The 23,261-nt window shown below is 45.8% G+C and overlaps 1 protein-coding gene across 3 annotated transcripts in view; it reads right to left on the reverse strand.

Annotated features, from left to right (window-relative positions):
* Nucleotides 1-23,261, reverse strand: part of R3HCC1L (R3H domain and coiled-coil containing 1 like) — a 48,040-nt gene that overhangs the window by 19,567 nt on the left and 5,212 nt on the right. For 2 of the 3 annotated variants that reach the window (XM_083149571.1, XM_083149572.1), the window contains exons 3-6: nucleotides 12,752-15,379; nucleotides 7,839-8,014; nucleotides 3,420-3,490; nucleotides 2,111-2,206 (exon numbers count right to left, since the gene is read on the reverse strand). In XM_083149571.1, the coding sequence (XP_083005697.1) occupies nucleotides 2,111-2,206; nucleotides 3,420-3,490; nucleotides 7,839-8,014; nucleotides 12,752-15,373 (2,965 nt within the window). In that variant the 5' untranslated portion in view covers nucleotides 15,374-15,379. The remainder of the gene's footprint in view (nucleotides 1-2,110; nucleotides 2,207-3,419; nucleotides 3,491-7,838; nucleotides 8,015-12,751; nucleotides 15,380-23,261) is intronic. The other variant, XM_083149573.1, reaches the window with a different exon arrangement.

Below are 23,261 nucleotides of genomic sequence, written 5' to 3' on the forward strand. Positions count from 1 at the left end.
AATGGGGACCACTTGGAATCACCCAGCTGCGCTGAGCTCCTGTGACAGGCTTCAACACTCAAGAGAGTTCGGCCTGTAAACACATTTAATATGGTGGCCGCCATCGCAGGGTGTCAGTCGCCCATGATCCCCCCCCTCCAAGTAGGGAGCCAGCTCAGGAGTCCCCAGGAAACCTCCTGTGAGGAGGTTAAAGCACTGTGCTGAGAGACCAGACAGCTCCCTGTGTACTGAGAGATGCTGACAGGACGTGATTTTGTCAGCCTCTGCTGCGCTGACAGTGTGAGGAAATTCCCCTGGAAGCCTCACACTGTAACCTGCACTAACTAAGGTGATATTGATAAAAAGCTTTAGCATAGGTGCCTGGCTCCTTTGGACCCTCTTACATCCCATGGTTGAGCTGTGTCACCAGGATAGATGAAATAAATACAATATAAAAGGCACAGGACTGCAGCATAAAAGAATCAATAGGATTCCCTCAGCCAATAAGAATCAACATTAATCTTACTGGCTATTGTAGTCACACGTGACCACTGCAGCTTCAGCGCAGTAAGCCAATAAGAATCAGCCTGATTCTCATTGGCTGCTGCTGGGCGTCACAGTCATCTACATTTGGCCAACCCGGATGTATGCACTATATAAAAAACAGGTAATAAATAATAAGTACACTTAGGCCTATCAGATTAAAATAAAAAAGGACCTTTTAAAAATAGACCCATTGCCTGCAGACATTTTGCGGCCTAATTAATATGCTCTTTATAAATATTGATGTTGGGTTTCATGAATATTAGTCATTCCATGCCACAGATATGTAACCTGTTCCTAGCAAGCTGAGAAACTGCACATTGGCTCAATATAGGAAACAGGTTCACCTTAAGAGACCAAAGTGTGCAGCAACATTTTTGTTTGGTTTGAACCATGCAAAATACAAAGGCAGCCACGGAAGTGTCCTGTAAGCGGTGGCCTGTAAACTGCAGCTAGACAATCGTCCCCATTCTCAGACTACCGCGAGGGCTTCAGCGACTTTTCCCGGAGTCACGTTTGTAACTTTAAACTAATTTTAGCACAACATGGTGTACAAACGTGCAAGGACGGCGATGTACACTTTGTGTATTTTTAGAGGCAACAATCCCAGCTTGACACCACTATTGGACACACTTGCACTTACCCCATGCTAGGTGCAGAATCGGTCAGCTGTGTGACTATACAATGACCTAGACGCATGCTCAGTTAAAAAAAAAAAAAAAAAAAAATCAACCAATCCGTGTTCATTGGAGCACCCTGCACCTCTGTCAACCTGCGCAGTTTCTCTTTTCTGCCAGTGGTGTCCCATCTCTGCTGTGGTGCATCTAGCACATTCCGGTATGTATCTTAACACGGAGATACAGATTAAATTCTGCTAGCACTACAGCAGAGAGCGACACCCCAGGCAGGAAAGAGGAACTGCCTGGGTTGTGATGGGGGCAGGGTGCTCGAATGAACACTAAACAATTGTGTGAACATAGGCATTGTGTGCAACTCAGGCTCAATGTAAAAACATACAATTGCCTATTACATAGATGTATGAAGCAGTGATAAAGGAGGAGAAGTGAGCCAGAGGAGAAGTGACCAAAGGCAACCAATCAGCTGCTTTGTATAATTTTATACTATGCAAATTATAGATGCTACATCAGTGCTGATTGGTTGCCATGGGCTACTTCTCCTCAGTAATCACTGCTTCATACCTCTACCCCAGTGTACTGAATACAAGCTCTCATAGTTTCAATGCACCATCATGTGGGCATCAACCAAATTCTGTACATATACTACACAAAGAGCTCTGTGACCACTATGCCTTTTTCTTTCAAAAATATTATTACTAGAACTTGTATTATTTTGCATTACAGAAGAAACCGTTGTTTTGTGTAAAGATGAACAGCTGCACTGTAGTCCTCGTCAAGCTTTCACCAAGTGCCAGCATTTTACACAGCGCTGTACAAACAGCAGAAAGCAAACACTGCTTATATGTACAAAACCAAAAATCGATGTGGTGAAGAAGGGTTCCCGGTCAGCAGAGCTTGTAATCACAATAATTACTATTTATTCTGGACTCAGGATGTAATCCTAAACTTACCAGCACATGCCCGAGCTTTCACTCTGGATGCCCTGGTGGCCTGTGAAAGCGGCCGTACCTTCAGCAGCGGGTTCTTGTTGGTCAGTGCATCACGGGCTACAGAAAGACAGACAGCAGAAAGGTCAGTGCTCCCTTGCTGGGCATTTGTTCCACTTGTAAAACCATCAGATACTGTATAAAGCTTGAAACATAAAAAAAAAACAAAAAAAAAAAAGTTCATATAAAATCAGACGTTCTCTCGTTCACCTTTATCTGCATTCTGTGTAACTACTGAGGGCCCGATTCAGTCTATATACAGATTTGGCTATTTTAGCAGACTGCCCACATATACATAACGCAGGGTAATGACGGGCATGACAGGGTCACACAGATCTCAGCAGCATCTCCACTTGGGACTGATTGGGTGTAACTGGGCATTAATATGGCTGTCACATGACGGTTACGTATACTGTGGGCACGCTGACAGAATCAATGGCTATGTGCAGAAGTGGGCGTCGGCAAATATCCGTCACATGTCCAGCAGCAAGAATACAGCTGGAGCATACGCGCACTGATGACGAACGCTTTAGCCAGGCGAAGGATGGGGGCAGCGTGGTCACACAAATTCATGGAGGGGAAAATGGCAAGAGAGAAATATATTTTGAATGTGCAGGAAGAACAGATAAGCACCTTCAGTCATTCACAGGTAAAGGAACGCTAGTGCTAACCATTACACCGTCCGTGCTGCCCGTTTTTGTAAAATGTTCACCCTTCCACAGGAGAACCTTCTCGAACCCAGACCACCTCTGTGAATACAGCCCCAACTATATCCTCACTTTGTCCTTCAAGTTCCTGGAGATGCCTGTGTGGAGTTTGTATATTCTCTCAGTGCTTGTGTGGGTTTCCTCTGGGTACTTCCGGTTTCCTCCCACAATCCAAAAATATATTGGTAGGTTATTTGGCTTACAACAAAATTAACCCTAGAATGTCTGTGTGTGCATGTGGTAGGGAATACAGATTGTAAGCTCCACTGGGGCAGGGACTGATGTGACTGTTCAAATATTCACTGTACAGCGCTGCGGAATATGTGTGCGCTATATAAGAAACTGTTAATAAATAATAATAATAATTACTACAAAGTAGATGAGAGGAAAGGGTATCCCCTAATTTCCTCACAGTTCCCTCTGGATAACAAGTCAGTGCTAGACCATTACATGTTACAAATAAAAAAATCCTATACTCTAAGAATATTTAATACAGGTCATTTTGTTTAAAGCACTTAAAAAAAAACCTTGTGTTTAGAGTACAGTACAAAGACATCATACAATACCTGTGATCGGGCTCGAGAACAGGCCGAGAGCGTGTGTATCATCCACCCATTTAACGTCAAACCCCTTCTTCCTGTTACAGGAACAGACAGGGGGAACATTTAGAAAAATTAAGGCATGAGCTCTGTAAATACATTTTTCATTGGAAAGTTCTTGCATACGGCGGTAATATACATCTGACATACAAGAAAAAGATCTTAATCTAGAACCAGAGATCTTACACATCATCGATTTCACACGTGCGCCATAGACAGGAACCGGCTTCTGAGCAGGATCAGGAATCCACACATGGACGGAGATCGCACGTGTGTACGGACTGATCCATTAGTCTTTGGACCACACTATTTGGGAAATGGGCGTTTGTGTGGAGACCATGTGACTGCAGATTCGTGGGTGTGTCAGCCTGGTGTGCCAAGTCTCTGTGCCAACAGGGGCTCTTTGGTGTGATTGCAGCAAAGACGTCTGTTATGTTGACAGGGACTGAATGTCAGTATGTCAACATTTAATATGTCAACATTTGCAGTGTCAAAATTGTGACTATTGAAAGCAAGGATGTTAACAATCATATTTTAAGCATTGTGTCGTGTCAGGCACCTTGCGTTGTGTGGCGAATTGAGAGTAGATGTATGAGGACCAGGGCTGTAAGTAGACATTTTGTTGTCCTTATCCAGAAAGAAAATTGGTGCCCCCTTCATTTTTCCAATAGGAACATTAGGCAAGGGCAATAATGGGGCACGAAAAAACTGATCCCAGAGAAATCCCAAGCTTTTTTTTTTTTTCTCAATATACTGCCATCCCCAGAATTCAGACCCATAACCAATTGCATTCCAGTCAAACACCCTACTCTCATTGAGTCAGTAGAGGAGGTAAATTTATAAGTGAAAGTAATTAAACCGATAATTGTAGCGCTGTGTGAAGTGGCACATAGCTACAAGATAAAACAAAATCTGTGCTCAATTTTTGGCGCAGGACCTTTTTTTTTTTTTTTTTTTAACCCCTTCAATTTTTTTTTTTTTTTTTATTGGTATCAAATTCCTGTATAAAGTATTTTTTTTTCTGCACTACATACACACTACACACTACATACCCCCCGTGTTGAAATAAAGTTTGTACCCCCCCTACACTATACACGTGTTGAAACATTACACTTACAGAAACACAAAAATAAAAATGGCATCCCAAATGTCATCTCAGTCATCCAGAAGAATGTATTCAGCGGAGGAGGCATATGCCATGCTTGCCTCTGACTGACACAGCCAGTGATGCAAGCGGGGAATTTGAAGGATTCGTCTTAAGCTCCTCTTCCTCCTCTAGTGATGAGGGACCCCCTCAAAGACGCCCCCGTAGAGCAGCTGAGACCCCCCCCCCAAATGATTGATCCCGTATGGACCCCACCACCAGACAATTTTGAGCCCCAGGTTCCTGAGTTTTTGGCCATCCCAGGAATCCAATTTGATTCAACAGGTCTCAGAGAAATTGACTTTTTCAAATTATTTTTCTCTGATGATTTTATAAATTTAATGGTGGACCAAAGTAATTTATATGCCCAGCAGTTTATTGCTCAAAACCCCACGTCATCATTTGCTAGGTGGACCCCTGTAGATGCAGTAGAGATGATGATGTTTTGGGGTCTGGTGTTACATATGGGCATAGTAAAAAAGCCAGAAATTAGGCAATATTGGAGTACAGATGTTCTGTACAGCACCCCACTTTACCGTATGGCCATGGCTCGGACTCGTTTTGAGACAATCCTTAAATTTTTACATTACACCGATAATGCACAGTGCCCACCCAGAGATGATCCCACCTTTGACCGGCTATTCAAAGTCAGGCCGGTCATTGATCATTTCAGTGCCAAATTTGCAGAGATGTACATCCCTGAAAAATTTATTTGTATCGACGAGTCCCTTATACATTTTAAAGGAAGGGTTAAATTCCGCCAGTACCTTCCCAATAAGAGGGCAAGGTATGGCATAAAAATGTATAAGCTGTGTGAAAGCACCTCAGGGTACACCCACAGGTTTAGGGTATATGAAGGGAAGGACTCAAGAATTGAACCGCCAGAATGCCCCCCTCCCTCGTAGGTGTTAGTGGAAAAATTGTCTGGGATTTAGTGCACCCCTTCCTGGATAAAGGTTATCACCTCTATGTGGATAACTTTTACACTAGCATCCCCCTGTTTAAGGCCCTTGGTTCAAGAGGTACAGCAGCTTGCGGTACTGTGCGCAAGAACCAAAGAGGCCTCCCAAAAACGCACGTTGCCCAATTACTGAGAAGGGGTGAAAGCAGGGGAATATGCACCGAAAATATGTTGTTGGTCAAATATAAGGACAAGAGGGATGTCCTTATACTGACAACAATTCATGGAGACAGTACCACCTCCGTCCCTGTACGAGGTACCAGTACCCACACCTCAAAACCTAATTGTATCCTAGATTACAATAAGTACATGGGCGGAGTGGATCTTTCAGATCAGGTACTGAAGCCGTACAGTCCCCTGCGGAAAACAAAAATCTGGTACAAGAAGCTGGCCGTGTATATCATCCAGATGGCACTGTATAACGCTTACGTGCTATTCCGTTCTACCAGCCAGAGGGGGACATTTATGCACTTTCAAGAGGAAGTCATAAAGGGCCTAATATTTGGGAACCAGCAGGCAGAGGGCCCCAGTACTTCTAGTACTGGCCCCCGTATTGTACCAGGGCAGCATTTTCCTAACGAAATCCCCTCCACTGCAAAAAAGGGCAGGACACAAAAAAGGTGCAAAGTTTGCTATAAAAAGGGAATAAGAAAGGATACTATTTTCCACTGTGAAACTTGCCCCGACAAACCCGGCCTATGTATAAAGGAGTGTTTTAAAATATACCACACATCTATGGATTATTAGGTTCATCATTTCACCGTGCTTCGGGGGTCTTGCTAATGCCACATAGCACCCACCATTCATTCCACCAGAATCTGAGCTGCAAAATCCAAAAATCACTCCTTCCCTTCTGAGTCCTGCCATGCACCCAACTGGTATTTTTTGGTCACATATGAGGCATTGCCATACTCGGGAGAAATTGGGGCACAGATTTTGGGGTGCTTTTTCTCCTTCATTCCTTGTGAAAATGAAAAATTTTGAGCCAGAACTGCATTTTTGTGTAAAAAATTTAATTTTTCATTTTCACAGCCCAGTTGTACCACAATTGGTGAAACCCCTGGGGGTTTGAAATGTACACTATACCCCTAGATGAATTCCCTGAGGGGTGTAGTTTGCAAAATGGGGTCACTTGTGGGGGGGTTCCTAACTATTAGCATCTTATGGTGCCTAGAAACCTACATGGTGCCTAAAAAATAATCTCATAAAAAGGAGGCTCCAAAATCAAGTAGGTGCTCCTTCTATTATGAAGCCTGTGGTTTGGTCAACTTGCACACTAGGGCCACATATAGGATATTTATGAAAACAAAAGAATTGGGGGAATCAATTTTTAGTCACATTTCTCTAGTAAAATCTACTGTGTTCCTTAGAAAAATGTATTTTTCACCTACACTTTGTTTTAATTCCTGTGAAACACCTAAAGGGTTAACAAACTTCCAAAATGCTGTTTTGAATACTGTGAGGGGTGCAGTTTTTGAAATGGCATCATTTATGGGGGTGTCTCACATACAAGTCCCTCAAAGTCACATCAGAACTGAACTGGTCCCTAAAAAAATCAGTGTTTGAAATTTTCTTGAAAATTTGAGAATTTGCTATTCATATTTTAAGCCTCCTAGTGTCCAAAAAAAATTAAAAGGATGTTGAAATAATGATGGAAACATAAAGTAGACATATGGTCTATGTTAGTTATTAACTATTTTGAGTGGTATGATTGTCTCACAAGCAGAAAATTTAACATTTTGAAAATTGCAAAATTTTCCATTTTTTACGACATTTTGGTATTTTTCACAAAAAAAACACAGACTGTATCGACCCAAATTTACCACTAATTTGAAGTACAATGTGTCACGAGAAAACAATCTCAAAATCACTGGGATAAGTAAAAGCAAAAAAAAGTTATCCCCACTTAAGTGATACATGTCAGATTTGAAAAAAAAAAGGGCTCTGTCAGGAAGGCAAAAACAGGCTGCGGCGGGAAGGGGTTAATGCCACCAAGAACCAAAAACACCATCGCTGAATAAAAAGCAGGACATATTCTGGAGTCTACAATTGTATTTGACCAAATCCTGGATTGAGCAAAGAATAATGTAGGCAATGACACGAGTGCACAGAGTATGTAATAGCATATTCAGCAAAGGCCTAGAACATACCATCTGTAGGTATTGGGATCCAATCTATTGTAATGTGGCCAAAAGAGCTTTTTTTTTCCATGAGGACTGTTTGACAATGATTGATCATATTCTGTGCGCAGAACTACAACAACAATGGACAAAAGACTCACTGGTAGATGGCAAATGTTCGGAACAAATCTTCCGTCTTGAAGTCTGCCGGGAAGTCATAAATTTCAATCACATGTGACAGTTCTAGATCATCCATAGCCGGTTCTTCAGGCTCATAGTTGTAATAGTTAAATCTGGACTCCTGGGGGCTTCTCTGCTCCTTCTCTTCCACAGTCAGCTGGAAAAGGGGGCAGGACTGATTACATACCCAAAATACATTACCCTGCACTTACTGTCACAACATGCCACTATAGTATTTACAAGAGCATTTCACAGATGGCGATAGTTTGGGAGAACCTGCAGGAATCTTTGGGTGTGATGCTTTACCCCCATTATGATGGTACCTAGGCATCTATATTACTAGAATAGTAGGTCTCAAGTAGTTGATGTTGCCATGTGTCCAGAAGCCTTGGGTAAACCGGATAGGTCTAATACTGTGCAAGACTGAAGAGAGGACATAAAGAGAATCCTGATAAACAGGTGGTTCAGGTCGGCTTCTAGATTTGTGGTTATGTGTAAGAGCAGGGAAGTGAAAAATGAAGTCACGTTTGTTTCACTATGCAATTAGTCGCTGACTGACCGCGTACGATGCATCATGTCTGGTCACTCTGTGCCCAGATCAGAAACCATCGCAGCCTAGGCTCCGCACGAACCGCATCCGTGTCAGAAACCACCACTGGGTTAGGGTGCAGGACCCTAAACCTAGCAGCTAGATCAGGGGTTGGCCAAACCGGTCCTTGAGATCTACCAACGGTCACGGTTTCAAACCTGCTGCATTCATTCCTTCTACAGATCCACAGGTTGCCTGAGACACATGCTCTGTTGGTAGATCTTGAGGACCGGTTTGGCCACCCTTGAGCTAGACTATTGATGACTTCTGATTAGTCACTGAGCTCCTTTACTTGGCCTGGACTGGAGTTATTTCCAGATATTCTAAGTGGAAGTATCCACAGGCGCACTCAATGTACCCCCAAACGATCTTGGTAGTATTCTTTCCAAAAAAAAAACCTGATTAGCCAGTCTACCAATTGGGCAGCCCTCTAACCTCTGCACCAGTAATCCCATTCCCCACAAAGCCTCCTGGACTGCTGATCTAGGCCATCTACAGACATTTCTGCGCATGTGCAGGCGACGGGCATGTGCGGGGGTGTTCGTCGGGCGCCTGCACACTTGGGAGAGTGTGAAGGGGAGTGGGACGACGGGCCGGGCCATTTGCATATGGGAACACCCAGTGTTCCATGGGCGTTCTAATGCAAATGCCCATATGACGCGGGGGCAGATATCAGCTTCCGAGAGTCCTCGTATATTTATTACTTCAGTCACTTTTATATGCGTTCAACTTCGCCATCATTCGATGGTCACCGACCATCGAATGATGGGGGTGGATCCCACTAGGCTGCAAATGGATATTACTGTGTGTCCACCATTTACAGGCCCTGCGAGGGAATTGCCCTTGGGAATGGGTGGCGCCAAGGCCACCATTCACAAGCTGGGGTTTGGTGGACTCAAAAGGGTGTGAATTCGTAGCCTTGCGAAATCAACCAGAATCCCCCCCCCCCAAGATCTCTGCAGACCACAGCTAAGTAATGTAGTAGTGGTCCTGCTCACATGTAATAATGTGTAGCATTTGCACAGGTCACGGAGCTACTAGTAAACCTGGCTGCTGCATCCTACTATTTGGGCCTGTGCTACGCTCTCAAATAGCCCTGGATACAATAGCTATTATCCAGGGGTTTTACCATCTTCCAAATGGGAGGATATAAGTGCCTTCCATTTGGAAGAATCCAAAATCTCTCTGGGTTCAGTGTGGAACATGAACAAAATGCATGGGAGGCATACAATTACCGCCAAAATCAGCCCCCATTTCCGGAAATATTGTCCGTTTTTTTAACGGTCTCAATAAAGTTTTTTAAAAGTTTTTTTTTTTAAGTCAATCACGAATAAAAGGAGTACCCTGAGACAGCCCAAACATCCATGAGTAAGCGCCTAGCTCGAAACGCGTTGGGTACGAGGACAGCCGGGACCGGAAGCACGGAGCCGAAAACCGGAAGTCACCGCAAGTGTGGAGAGAGGAGAGCCGCGAGTGTATCACAGCGGCAGAACAGCACTACACCTTCCCAGCAAGTAAGGGACAGTTAGTGTAACGCTCCCCCAGTGCTATTTGCACCCACCACGGACAATAGACTTCCAGGGAACTAACTTAGCTCCAACCCGGTCCAGACCAACCCACATTACTCAAAAAGAGTGTAAACATACCACTTAATACATTGCATTGTATTTTATTTATTTTTCTATTTTTATTTATTCTCCATATATTTTGTTTATTTTCATTTTTACTAATTTTTTTTTATTTTTATTTTATTCATTTTTATTTATTATGATTTTTTTACCTTTAATTTTACCTTTTACCCAAACTCTTCCTCATTCTCCCTCGTTTGTCTTACCCTCCCTCCCATCCTTATTATCAGCGCTTTGTATCCATATCCCCATAACTATTATATTTCAACAGAGCAGCTCCATATAACTCCCAGGCGCAACGAGCATAATATTTTATGGACAAAATGCAGCACATTACCGGTTTGTTAATACTTCTTGAGAAGTTTCTACGGATTATGGACTCTTGGGAGAGGATTTGATTTTTTTTTACTAAATTAGAAGAGTCCAACACCCTCTACGCAGTTCGCTCGAGGAGATGAGGGAAGTGGGCGGGCGGCAGCAGGGGACCACCGGCGTTTTATGGGCTTCCCCATAAAACCTCTGGGCCTTTCTCTGCCTGCGCTGGCGTGGTGATGCCTGCTCAGAGCGGGCGGCCAACTTCACATGACGTCAGCGGCCGCCCCCTTTACGGCAATCTGCGGGCATAATAAAAGTCAGTCTAGACCAGTGGTTCTCAACCTCGGTCCTCAGGTCCCCCCAACAGTGCACGTTTTCCAGGTCACCCGGCAGGTGTAATCATTACTCACTGACACATTTTAAAAGATCACAGGTGGAGCTAATTATTTCACCTGTAATTCTGTGTGGAGACCTGGAAAACGGGATACGGCCGTATTGTCGTTAGGTCAAGGTCAACAGGTGTCTAGATTCACATGGGAAAAGGTTGACAAATGCGTTAGGTCGACATGGTTTTTTTTTTATGTTTTTTGAGCCGACAGGCGGTATTTCATGCACTACCATCCACTAGGGCGTGGCGGGAGAATAAAATAGTGTCCGAAGCATCGCGAGCGGCTGCGGTTGACTTCCATCTGTGTCCATGTCAACTGTGTCAACATTCGGGTCAAAAACCAGTGGGGAAAAAAAAACCATGTCGACCTAACGCATTTGTTGACATAAACCCATGTCGACATTGTTCCATGTCGACCTAGACACCCGTCGACCTTCACCCATATTGACGTTGCTGCCTGTCGACCCAACGGTGTCCACCTAATGACTGTCGACCTATGTCGGGTCGACAATACGATCCACACCCGGGAAAACATGAACTGTTGGAGGGTCCCGAGGACCAAGGTTGAGAACCACTGACTTTAGTAAATGACAGAAAAATCATTTGATGGTAAGCGACCATCGAATGATTTTCGGGCCGTATGCGAGGGGATGCATTCCGCTAGGCTGCAAACATACACAGCCTATCGAATAGTTCTGAATCAGGCCCGATGTGCAGCATCCAGGGAGGTATGTGAACTAGAATTGCAGGGGTTCTTGCCATGTGACTTATGTAGGAGGGAGTGTATCCGCACTGTCTGCAGTTACAGCCTTGCACTCTGGATTCTGCACGTGTATCCGCACTGTCTGCAGTTACAGCCCTGCACGTGCATCCGCGCTGTCTGCAGTTACAGCCCTGCACTCTGGATTCTGCACGTGTATCCACGCTGTCTGCAGTTACAGCCCTGCACTCTGGATTCTGCATGTGTATCCGCACTGTCTGCAGTTACAGCCCTGCACTCTGGATTCTGCACGTGTATCCGCGCTGTCTGCAGCTACAGCCGTGCACTCTGGATTCTGCACGTGTATCCACGCTGTCTGCAGTTACAGCCCTGCACTCTGGATTCTGCACGTGTATCCGCGCTGTCTGCAGTTACAGCCCTGCACTCTGGATTCTGCACGTGTATCCGCGCTGTCTGCAGTTACAGCCCTGCACTCTGGATTCTGCACGTGTATCCGCGCTGTCTGCAGCTACAGCCCTGCACTCTGGATTCTGCACGTGTATCCGCGCTGTCTGCAGCTACAGCCCTGAACTGCACTCTCTTCCTTATGGGCTAAATGAGCCTGGCGCAGGCTCCAGCTGATCTGTACATCACAATTAGTGAATATTACATAGGCACAGATGGCGTTACATCTGCCCACGGGACTGGGTCCTAAACAGCACTCAGGGATCCATGAGCCCAAACTGAATGCTGGTAAAAACAAAATGAAATAAAAGTTCCATTACAAAATACTTGTAGGTATGTTCCTTGCAGTTTTAGCAAAGGCCGAGCAGACCGTGAAAGCAGATTAGTCTATTGTTTGTCTGGAGAAATGAGTATAGTGTTAGAGCTGAGTGAATCCTATGATTGTAGATGCGGTCGCGGCCTGATGGACACAAAGGAGGTAGATGTACCCGTGTTGCTGGACAGATGACAAGTTATGGAAGCTAAGGGAGACCGGCCTGCAGAAAGGACAGCTCAGTTCTACTACAGATGTGTGCACATACATCTATCCTCCAGGCTATACGAGTCGCGTTATACAGAACACGTGAGCTCCGTAGCGCCAGGCGTCTTTTTTGTGAATTTTTCCATTAAATAGCATCTTATTTCCACAAGCAGCTTCTGCTGATTAATAGGATATGCAGCAGGCAGAGGATAGATGTACATGGACACAGCTGATATTTTGATATCTGGATGTAGGGTTAGAAAAATGGTTATGTTGTACGGCCATTTACCTCTTCTAGAAGGTGAGAGTCAACACAATCCCCGTCATCATTAAACAGCGCATCCCAGCTCTCCGCACCATCCGCGCTCACGCCACAGGAAGCCCCATTTCTATCTGGTGTTTCGGGAGTAGTAACACAGTGGCTTGTTCCGTGCCCAGCAACCACAGCATCTGTGCTGCTTGGCGGAAAGCTACCCTTCGGTACACACTCAGATCCAGTCACCGATTTATGTTCCAGGGTTTCCTGCAGATCATCCGAGCAGTTCAAGTCTATCCCCAAGGTAGTGCGCACCCCGGTTAGCACCGACTCAGTGCTCTCCACAGCTGGCGAAGACTCCATTCTCCCCACCTGCTCCATAACCACTGGCTCTGCAATTGCCTCCATCAGCAGAAGAGGCTCTGGACATGTCCCAGATGGCATCATATCTACAGGTGCCACTTCCTCCTTAAAAACTGCCTCAGGCATTTGTGGGCACCCTGCAGTTGCCGCAGCTGGCTCAGCCGTTGTTACAGTCGGCACAGACTTCGCCGTAGCCACTTGTTCTTTACACACCTGCGGGAACTCTGCATTCGCCACAGACTCTACTGCATTCACCTGTTTTTTATGGACCTGTGGGCACTCTGCAACTGCCACAGCTGGCTCTGCAACTGTCACATCAGGCAAGGCCTCTGCAGTAGCCATCCACTCTTGATGCTCTACAGTAGGCATCAGCGGACACCCTGCAATTGCCGCAGCTGGCTCCATCCCAGCATCTTCAGTAGCCAACCATTCCTGAGGCTCTACAGTAGGTAACAATGGGCCCTCAGCAACTGCCTCGGCTAGCTCCGTACTCCCCCCAACATCTTCAGTAGCCAACCATTCCTCAGGCTCTACAGTAGGTATCTGTGGGCCCTCAGCAATTGCCTCCGCTAGCTCCGTACTTGTCCCAGCATCTTCAGTAGCCAGCCACTCCTGACGCTCTACAGTAGGTAGCTGTGGGCCCTCAGCAATTGCCTCCGCTAGCTCTGTACTCCCCCCAACATCTTCAGCAACCAAACACTCCAGACGCTCTACAGGAGGCAACGGTGGGCCCTCAGCAATTGCCTCCGCTAGCTCCGTACTCCCCCCAACATCTTCAGTAGCCGACCACTCCTGACGCTCTACAGTAGGTAGCTGTGGGCCCTCAGCAATTGCCTCCGCTAGCTCTGTACTCCCCCCAACATCTTCAGCAACCAAACACTCCAGACGCTCTACAGGAGGCAACGGTGGGCCCTCAGCAATTGCCTCCGCTAGCTCCGTACTCCCCCCAACATCTTCAGTATCCGACCATTCCTGAGGCTCTACAGTAGGCATCAGCGGACACTCTGCATCTGCCAGAACTGGCCATAGGCCCTCACTTTCTATAACCAGCTCTGCTTCTGTACACTGAGTATCTACTACAGTTTGTTCTATACTCTCTCTGCTGCATCCAGCTTTGCTTATGCCCCCTAGTTCCATACCGTCATCATTTAAAGTACTGCAGCTGCCTTCACTCTCTACCTCCCCTTTTCTATGAGCGACAATAACATTAAGTGCTCTAATCTGAGGCATATCCTGATGCACGGACCTCTCGGACATATGTCTGCTATCCAGGCCATCTCTGGTGCTCGGATTTGGGCAGGTTTCCAAATGAGAGCCGCTTTCATCTGCGTCCCTGCTACGCGGCTCGATAACACAGACGACAGCACAGTCATCATTCTCGGTTTGCACTAACTCACTTTCTACTGCTACAAGACACGGACCTAACTTGTTCTCATGGCCTGCGCAGGACGCTAGCCGCCGACACGGGTCTTCGGCTGCGTCCCTTGTAGAGATTGCTCCGGCACTATCTGTGTGGTGCAATAAGGCTGCGCTCTGTAGTTCAGCCAGGTCTAAGTCTGGTGCTTTGTGCTCACAGCTATTATGTGCACTTGGAGATGGTGATTCTAATATTGCCTGCTCACATACACACACTGATCCCTCAGTTACCTGCTCCATGCTTCTGGATAACCTGGCTAAGCTCGGGGAGTACATGTTATAGCTTGGCTTTAACTCTGCTACATATGACTCGGACTTCCTAGACTTTTCCTTGGCTCGCGTTCTCCTCCTGGCCCTATCCCGCTCCTCTTTACTCTCTGCTGACACTCTTCTCGCATGTTCGGGCCGCTGCGCTATTCTGTGGCTGCCAGACTTGCGGCTGTCGGCATCGTGCTCGCTGTCTTTTGAAGTAGAAACGCGGTGAACTGCGGCAGTGGTATCGATGTGAGATGCGAACATATCGCTTTCAACAGAGCCTGGAGACAAACGGTTCTCATTAATATCAGCGTCAGGTAATGAGTCGCCTCCTGCCGCTATGTCCACTGGCTTCCTGGCTTTGTGCGTAGCCTCTTTCTTTGAGGACTGGGATTTTACAAGCTCCCAGTCTATGTCTTCCCCGCGTTCCTGGACTCTAGAAATGGTCTCTGTAGCGACGTCCCGGTGTCGGTCTTGGATTGGAGTGTTATTAGCAGAGGTGGTGATGTCTTCGGCTGAGTTCTCTCGGACGCCGTCTTCCTCGCCGGCTGAACGACGCATAGCCTTCGGCACGTATAAGGCTTTGTCAGGCCTTCGAGGTCGGGGTCGGTATTTCTCCATTTTATCCTGCGTATTCAGGGAAAATGAAAAGGTTAGTAAATATACTAGGTGTTGCAGAAGTAAAGGAATGAGCAAAAAATAAAACAAAAACTATCTGCAATCTGTGTATTTGAAATAATAAAGAAGTTCCGGTAAGCCCCAACGCACAAATAGAAATCACATCGCAACTCAACATGTCAGTTAACTTCCCTTTAAAATCATAAGTAAAAGGAGCCCATACACGCTCCGTTCTGATCTGTCCGTTCTGTACTATTAGATGCGCGCTCCCGCGCATCTCATCGTACAGTACAAAAAGTATGTGCTGCACATACAATGTAAAGCTAGTACAAAAAGTATCACATCGCATTGCATGCACAAGGCATGTGATGCGATGTGTAATTTAAAAGTACAGAACGGATGCCCAGAACGGAGCGTGTATGTGCTCCTTAACACCGGCTACATGAGCTGTGACAGTTAGGAAGTGACTGGGACTGTGGAACTACAAAGCCCAGCAACCAGTGCAGCAAGGCGTGTGTGATAAAGAGTGCCTGATTAATAATCAAACTGGTATATTGGCAGTCCTTCCCATGAGCACGAATGTACATGTGCATCTCTAGACACAAATACTTTTTTTGCGCACCATCCAAACCTGCACCACCCCTACGGCAGCTGCAGTCTCTCCATCAGAGTATGGTCCCTTGTGAGCGTCTGTGTATGCTACCATGTTCGCCGACACAGCCTATGCCGGTGCATTCGCCAAGTCACCCTTCCAGGAATGCCCATCACATTTTTAAAACATTTTTAGACACGAGCATTTTGATAGCAACAGCCTCTTTTTGGGTAATACTCGGTGTAAAACAAGCGCCATAGGAGTTTTTAGGGATTTTTGTGCACGGGCAGTAGCAGTAAACGGTACTTGTGTAATATCTGGGCGCCCAATTTTTTCATTGCATCGCATTGCATGCAATAAAGTGACATACCAGGGTTCGCAAAAACGCGCTATATCGCGTATTTTACCCCAAAACGGTCCCCGGGGACTCAGTTTTTAAAACTAAAGGGGTCCCCGAGGACGCGCTGTACTAAACCTATGAGCCGCCACTGCGAACCAATCACTATGGCCGCCCGGCAGCCAATCACTGTGCCGCTGCGCGCCCTGCATTTTGAGAGCAGGTTACAGTTTCAGTCACTCTGCGACCGCGTCCTTCTGCCTCCCCCCGCCATGTAAGTTCATTCAGCTGCAGCTGAGAGCGGGGAGAACAGGATGGGATGCGGCTGTAACATCAGCTCTCAGCAGAGTAGGTGAGCGGGCTGTCAGGATGACGGGGGACTGAATGTGGCTAAAGCAACTCAGAGCAGCGTGTCAGCTATTCCAGCCACATCCAGTCCCCCGCCGCGCTGATAGCCTGCTCACCTACTCTCCTGAGCAGCATGTCGGCATGTTTTCCAGCCCTTGGGCAATGACACCCCCACCCCTCTCCGTGGCAACAAGCAAAAAATTCCCCCCTCCCCCGCCTCATGGGGCAACCAGCAGAAAACGCCCCCTCCCCTGTGGCAACCAACCAGCATAAAATGACCCCCCCCCCAGCATGTAACCCCTGCAAGGAGCATATAACCCCTAGCAACAAGCATGTAGGTAAGCAGCACTTATGTGCTATAATATATACTGGGCATTACGGCGTGTGCTATAATATATACTGGGCATTACGGCGTGTGCTATAATATATACTGGGCATTACGGCGTGTGCTGTAATGTGTACTGGGCATTACGGCGTGTGCTGTAATGTGTACTGGGCATTACAGCGTGTGCTGTAATGTGTACTGGGCATTACGGCGTGCACTATAATGTGTACTGGGAATTACGGTGTGCACTATAATGTGTACTGGGAATTACGGTGTGCACTATAATGTGTACTGGGAATTACAGTGTGTACTATAATGTGTACTGGGAATTACAGTGTGTACTATAATGTGTACTGGGAATTACAGTGTGTACTATAATGTGTACTGGGAATTACAGTGTGTACTATGAGTACTGGGCATAACTGTGTGCTATAATGTGTACTGGGCATTACAGTGTGTGCTATAATGTGTACTGGGCATTACGGTGTGTGCTGTAATGTGTACTACTATGTGACCACACCACTTTCCCCCCAAAAATGCCCTAAATTTTTTTACGCGCGCCTTCGGCGCGCACTGTCCCTGTTTTCAGGTTTATATAGTTTCTAGTATATATGTATCTTTATGCGAGTGGGCAAATTGATACTTACATACCCACATGCGCCATGCTGGGGAGAAGGGGAGAGGAGGCTTTATTCCGTTGGGATCCAGAAAAGATCCGGTAGGACCCCAATTTTTAGAAGTGAAGGGTCCCCGGGACCCACTTTTTTGGGTGGTTTTCGCGAACACTGCATACAATGCGATTTTTCATTGTAAAGACCCAATTTTTTATTGTATAGTCACCCATGGGCGAGTTCATTCCCCCACTATCCAACAACGCATGGAATTGATATTATATAATGTACCGAGCCCGAAGCATGGCGAGCACAGCGAGCCCCGCGAGGGGACGCAGAATAAAGTAATCCACTGCGCTCGCCACACTATATAAAATCAACTCCATGCGTAGTTGGATAGTGGGGGGTATGAAATCACCCATGGGTGACTATACAATTAAAAATCTGGTCTTTACAATGAAAAATCTCATCACATCGCATGCCTTAAGTAGTGGCATGCAATGATAAAATCGGGCGCCCAGATAATACACAAGTACCCAATAAACTTCTCGCAAGTCGGTATTGCCCTCAGCTCGGAAACAAGCCCAGACTGAGTTGAACAGTTCCCCCTAAACTAATCCACCTACAACGGTCTCATAAGAAATGTGCAGGAGGAAAACGGAGATATATGTAGTTACGTAAATACTGCGGATCAAGTATTGTGATGGGAGTGGAAGCAAGAGGAGTGTAAATAAAGTTATAAGATACAATGTCAAACATATATGGGAATAAACCCGCACAAAAGTTTATTTTATTATATGTTATCTGTTGGGGTCACAAGTCACCAAGTACACAAGCAATGTACTGTGGATAAAAGCACGATCATCTTTGTAAATGGAACTACAGATGCTCTTGTTTATTTAACCCAACTAGAAAATAACTGGGAATGCATCACGTTAGGAAAAATGAAATCCATGACCTTGATTTCATCTCTGGTGTAACATTTACACAAAGGCTGGAACTAATGACAAGGCGGATCTTGTACCTGCTGTCCTCCGTACTGTGGGGACAATAAAGTTTCATTCTGGAAAAAGTAACACCATATGGAGCAAATGGTTCACGTTACAAACCCCGTGCTGTACACAAGACACAGCTAGGCCAACACATCAATATGTATAAGGGCATAGCGCATCATAAGTGGCACATGGATGATTACATTGAATGGGGCTCACATACAGGCCTAAGCAAGGCGGCTAGGTAGTTTCAAACTGGTTCATCACGTACTGTATGTCGTCACCAATCCTATCTGCATTACACCCTCATAAATTAAACATACTGTATTGCAGAAAACATAGAATAACGTCCTTACGTGGTTACTATGTATCACCTGAACATTCAGTCAGTAGAGAAGCTATCACCCATGGATACCAAAGCATCCATGAAAAGGTAATCTAGAGAGGTACTGTACAGAGCAAGGGATAAGTCCAATAGAGTTTAGCTGTAAAGTGGGGAACACAGGCTCAGGAAACACTGGGGGTGTATTCAATGTTTCTACTTATCTCCGATTTTAGGAAATAAGAGGATGTGACTTCTGAATCCAGGACGTTTTTTTTTTTTTGCAATGAAAATGGGCTGGATTCCCGTTTGCAGATCCGGCTGTTTGAAAAGCCGAATCTGCATTCTTGGAATACGGCAGATAAATTTTTTGAATTAGCGACCGTTTTAGCGGAAAAATACGTGTATTTGTGGATCATCGTAATTTCCGTTTTTTGCATTGTATCCAAAAAAAAAAAAAAAAAAGGAAAAACGTTGAATAGATGGTATGTTTTCTATTTATTATTTTCGGAAACTGACTCTATTTCACAGTTTTTCAGTGAAAAATGGACATTAAATACCTCCCTAAGGTTAATAACCCCAAAGGTAAAGGCTCTATTAGGTTACAGATATACAATATACCGTGTTTCCCCGATAATAAGACACGGTCTTATTTTTTTTTTTCACTCAAAAAAGACCATAGGTCTTATTTTCAGGGGAGGGCTTATTTTAAAACATGCCCCAATGCTCCTTTAAAAAAATTCCCCACTGCTCCTTTAAAAAAATGCCCCACTGCGCCTTTTAAAAAATGCCCCAGTCCACAATTCACATCCCAGTCATCCATATTGTACCGTACATGCCCCCACCTGTTTGTGTAACGGATCTCTATAAAGGGATTACCGTACTGTACCAGTAACGGTATTGATGGACCAGCCGGCGCTGTGTGTGCTGAGCGGCGTTGAGCTGAGCGGTGATGTGCGCGGCGTGATGTGCGCGGCGTGACATCACGCCGCGCCTACCGCAATGCATCCCTGGGAACGGGAGCCGTGGTGTTGCAGGCGAGGTGAGCGGGCGTGAGAGGAGGTGAGCGGAGGGCAGCAGAGGTCAGCGGGGCTGAGCGGGGGCTACACTTACAAAATACCAAAAAATACATGGGAAATTTGATAGGGCTTAATTTCGGGGGAGGGCTTATTTTGGACCAGCGTCCAAAATCTGGGGTAGAGCTTATTATCGGGGAAACACGGTATTAGAATACATGCAGATGACATACAATTTTTCACAGTACTTTAAACCATTGCTGATAACACACTGGGGATCCTGCTGACAATACCCGATTGCCTGATACAGAGTACATCAATTCATTAAATCATAGGGTATAAATTGATCATATAACATTAAGCGGCGGACACTGGCAGGCCGCTGCAGACATTTATTGATGGCGAGCACAGCCTATTCTGTTTGTAATTATTCCTTCCTGAGTCCATGACACAGTAACAAATCCTATCTGGAGAAAATAATCTATGCGTGATAGATTTTACCTACGTAATTAGCAGAGTGTTAATGAGACGACACAAGTCAGCTCAGACATTGATCTCTCCACTCAGGGCCCAGTGAATGCAAATTCTGCAGGAGACATTTCCAGCCATATCACCTGTCACATATTAATTAATCCAACAAAACCGCACACTGGAGGAGAACTCATTTCCCAACATTACGTTCGGTGCGCAAGCGGCACAGAGCCACACCACCAATCAGTGAGGCCTGTAGCAGCCTTGTGGAAGTTAGACGATGAAAAAAAGCGCCTGATTGGTATAAAGTAGTTGTCGCACCGATATGCGGCAGCAGGTGGATGTGGTCACCCTATCTTTTAACTTTTAAACTCCAACAGAAGCCTTTTCAGCCAAAGAAAATCTCCTAATGATGCCGGAGCTGTTACACGCATCCTGAACAAGTATAGCTTGCAAGCGTCCACTAACGGAACACCTGTTTGCTTCAGCGCCCGTGAATTCAACAGGCGGGTTCCTAACTACAAGTCGGGGAAGCGCACATCTCCCACTACCGCTGGAAGCCGGGTCCACGGCTGCGGCGGTGAAAGAGACATCTCCCCTACCTGCAGAAAATTACCTGCTGTGATCAGGAACAGAGAAACACGGGAGTGGAGGTACGAACTGCTCATTCTCTTTCCCACCCCGTGTATGATACTACATTTGCGGTGTTGGCTGATGTTTGAGTCAAAACGGAACTTTCTATCAGGATTGTGCTATTTTTCAAATGAACTCTTAAAGAAACAGTTTCTTTTTTTAGGTGACTTTTATTTATTTTTTTCCCCTTTTTTATGGATTTTTAAATTTTGTCGCATATCCGGGACTGTCCATACCTATGTTATTAAATAAATAGTATATGTCTTTTTCAACTTTCATTTGGAATACTATTTTTTTCTGAACACCAGACCGAGCGCCTGTGATCCTCTATCCACACCCCTTTTGTTTTCCCCGATATAGAGACATAACTGATCATTTTATGTATAGAAATGCAACAAATAATTATATAACTTCAAACCAGAGGAGGGGGCAGTATATATATTTTGCAAGGAAAAAATATAAGGGGCGCTAGCTATTTTGCATAGAAACATAAAACCCAACTTCGTGTCACTTTTTATAAAATCACTCCGTCAGTCTCAATTATAAGCACCATGGGCCTGATTCAGGCCTGATCGCTGAGCTGAGAGTCTTCGGAACCCAGATCAGGTCAACGCCGCAAACTCGTTCATAGCCGTGCAAAACCATTCAACTGTTGGCAGCGCAGAGTAAGTCTAGACTTATTCGGCAATGCAATGGCCATGGGGAGAAGGAGGCCACTGCTGCCTCCCAAGAGCCGCCAGCTGTCAATCAACTTGCAAAAGGCCACGCGCACTACAATCCGTGCACATGTGCGGTCACCCGATAATCGCTAGGGCTGCGGATCCGGAGGCCAGTAAATGGGGCGGAATTAGTCAGTCTGATGACGAAGCGCGTTTGGGGTGTATCCATTGCGACGCACCGTTGATCCCGCTGGCTAGCTGTCCCTGACAGAGTTGCCAAACGGCAGCAACTTACAACTACGTGGCTGGAGACCTCGCAGACCCATACTGTGGTGCTAGCTGATTGATCTCATTGTTTCACTATCATGTGGTATCCAAGTGCACACTGATGCACAGCGGGGTACAGGATATTTATAAGAGCGAATGTACATGCTATACATACACGTCAGTTTTTCCTTATATGACCTGGGTCCTTGGTGTGGCATATCGGCCACAGTGCAACTTTAGTAGTGTGTCCTCCATGGCTGGCTCACCTGGAACACTTGTGGATGGGATGAGAAATACCTGGGCCTAACTTGTGTTCGTACCCTACCCAACTGCTACCACCCCTCCCCACACCCATGCGTGCCCTCTGGAGATCTTCAATTGTTCCTGAAAGCAATAATCCTTTCCACTCGCTACCTCCGGGGGTAGCAATGCACTGTGCTGCCATGACCACTCTAGACACTATAAAAGGTGTGAAACAAGCATATTGTCACTACGCTTGCATTAATGTGCGCTTAATATGTATTAATAAAAATAAACGCCAGTGTGCATGAAGTCTAAACTGCAAACGCAACACAGCCTTGGCCACTTCTTCTGTGTTTTATAGTCTTAACAGGGATCAACCTTAAAACAAAGGACGGTCAATGGGATCATCTATTAGCTATAATTTAACTTTAAAACAACTTTAATTAAAAAAAATGATATAAATCCACAAATAGAAGCAGAGTAGCTGTCAGACAGCAATGACGCAACTTCAAAACCCAGGCGATACAGCTGAAATTAGCAATTTTTATCCACCCAATAATTATATCCCTGACACAAGTATTTGATAGTTAAAGAGTGTGTTAGGTAAAAGTGTACAGAGAACTGCTTGTGTTTCCTGTAACTCAGCTACTTGGTGTGCAGAAACATTATTCACCAAGCCAGAAATAATAAAACGCATACACAGGTGTGTTATTAAAACCAATACACATTCTACAAATGCGTACAGCCTATGCAGAGGCCTTACATGGAAAGAGTGTTCCCGCTAGGCTGTTTTAGCGGGGCGCTGCGCCCTGCGCGATTTTTAAGGGGCAAAATGCGCCCTGCCCTGCTAGCAGCGCCCCGCTAAAACAGCCTAGTGCCTGCCCCGGCTGTGTGCATGGGGAAGCGCAGCGCCGCCTTAGACGGCGATTCTCCGGCAGCACAGCAACTTCAGTGCGGCCGGGCCCGCCCCCTTTAGTGAAGACGGCGGCTGAGCCCGCCCCTTTTAATGAAGTCGCAGCCTGGGCCCGCCCCTTTTGTGACATCGGCGGTCCGGGACCGCCCACAAGTGTGGCGT

This window comes from Crinia signifera, chromosome 6 (assembly GCF_055691185.1).
Source record: "Crinia signifera chromosome 6, ASM5569118v1, whole genome shotgun sequence".
Taxonomy (NCBI): domain Eukaryota; kingdom Metazoa; phylum Chordata; class Amphibia; order Anura; family Myobatrachidae; genus Crinia; species Crinia signifera.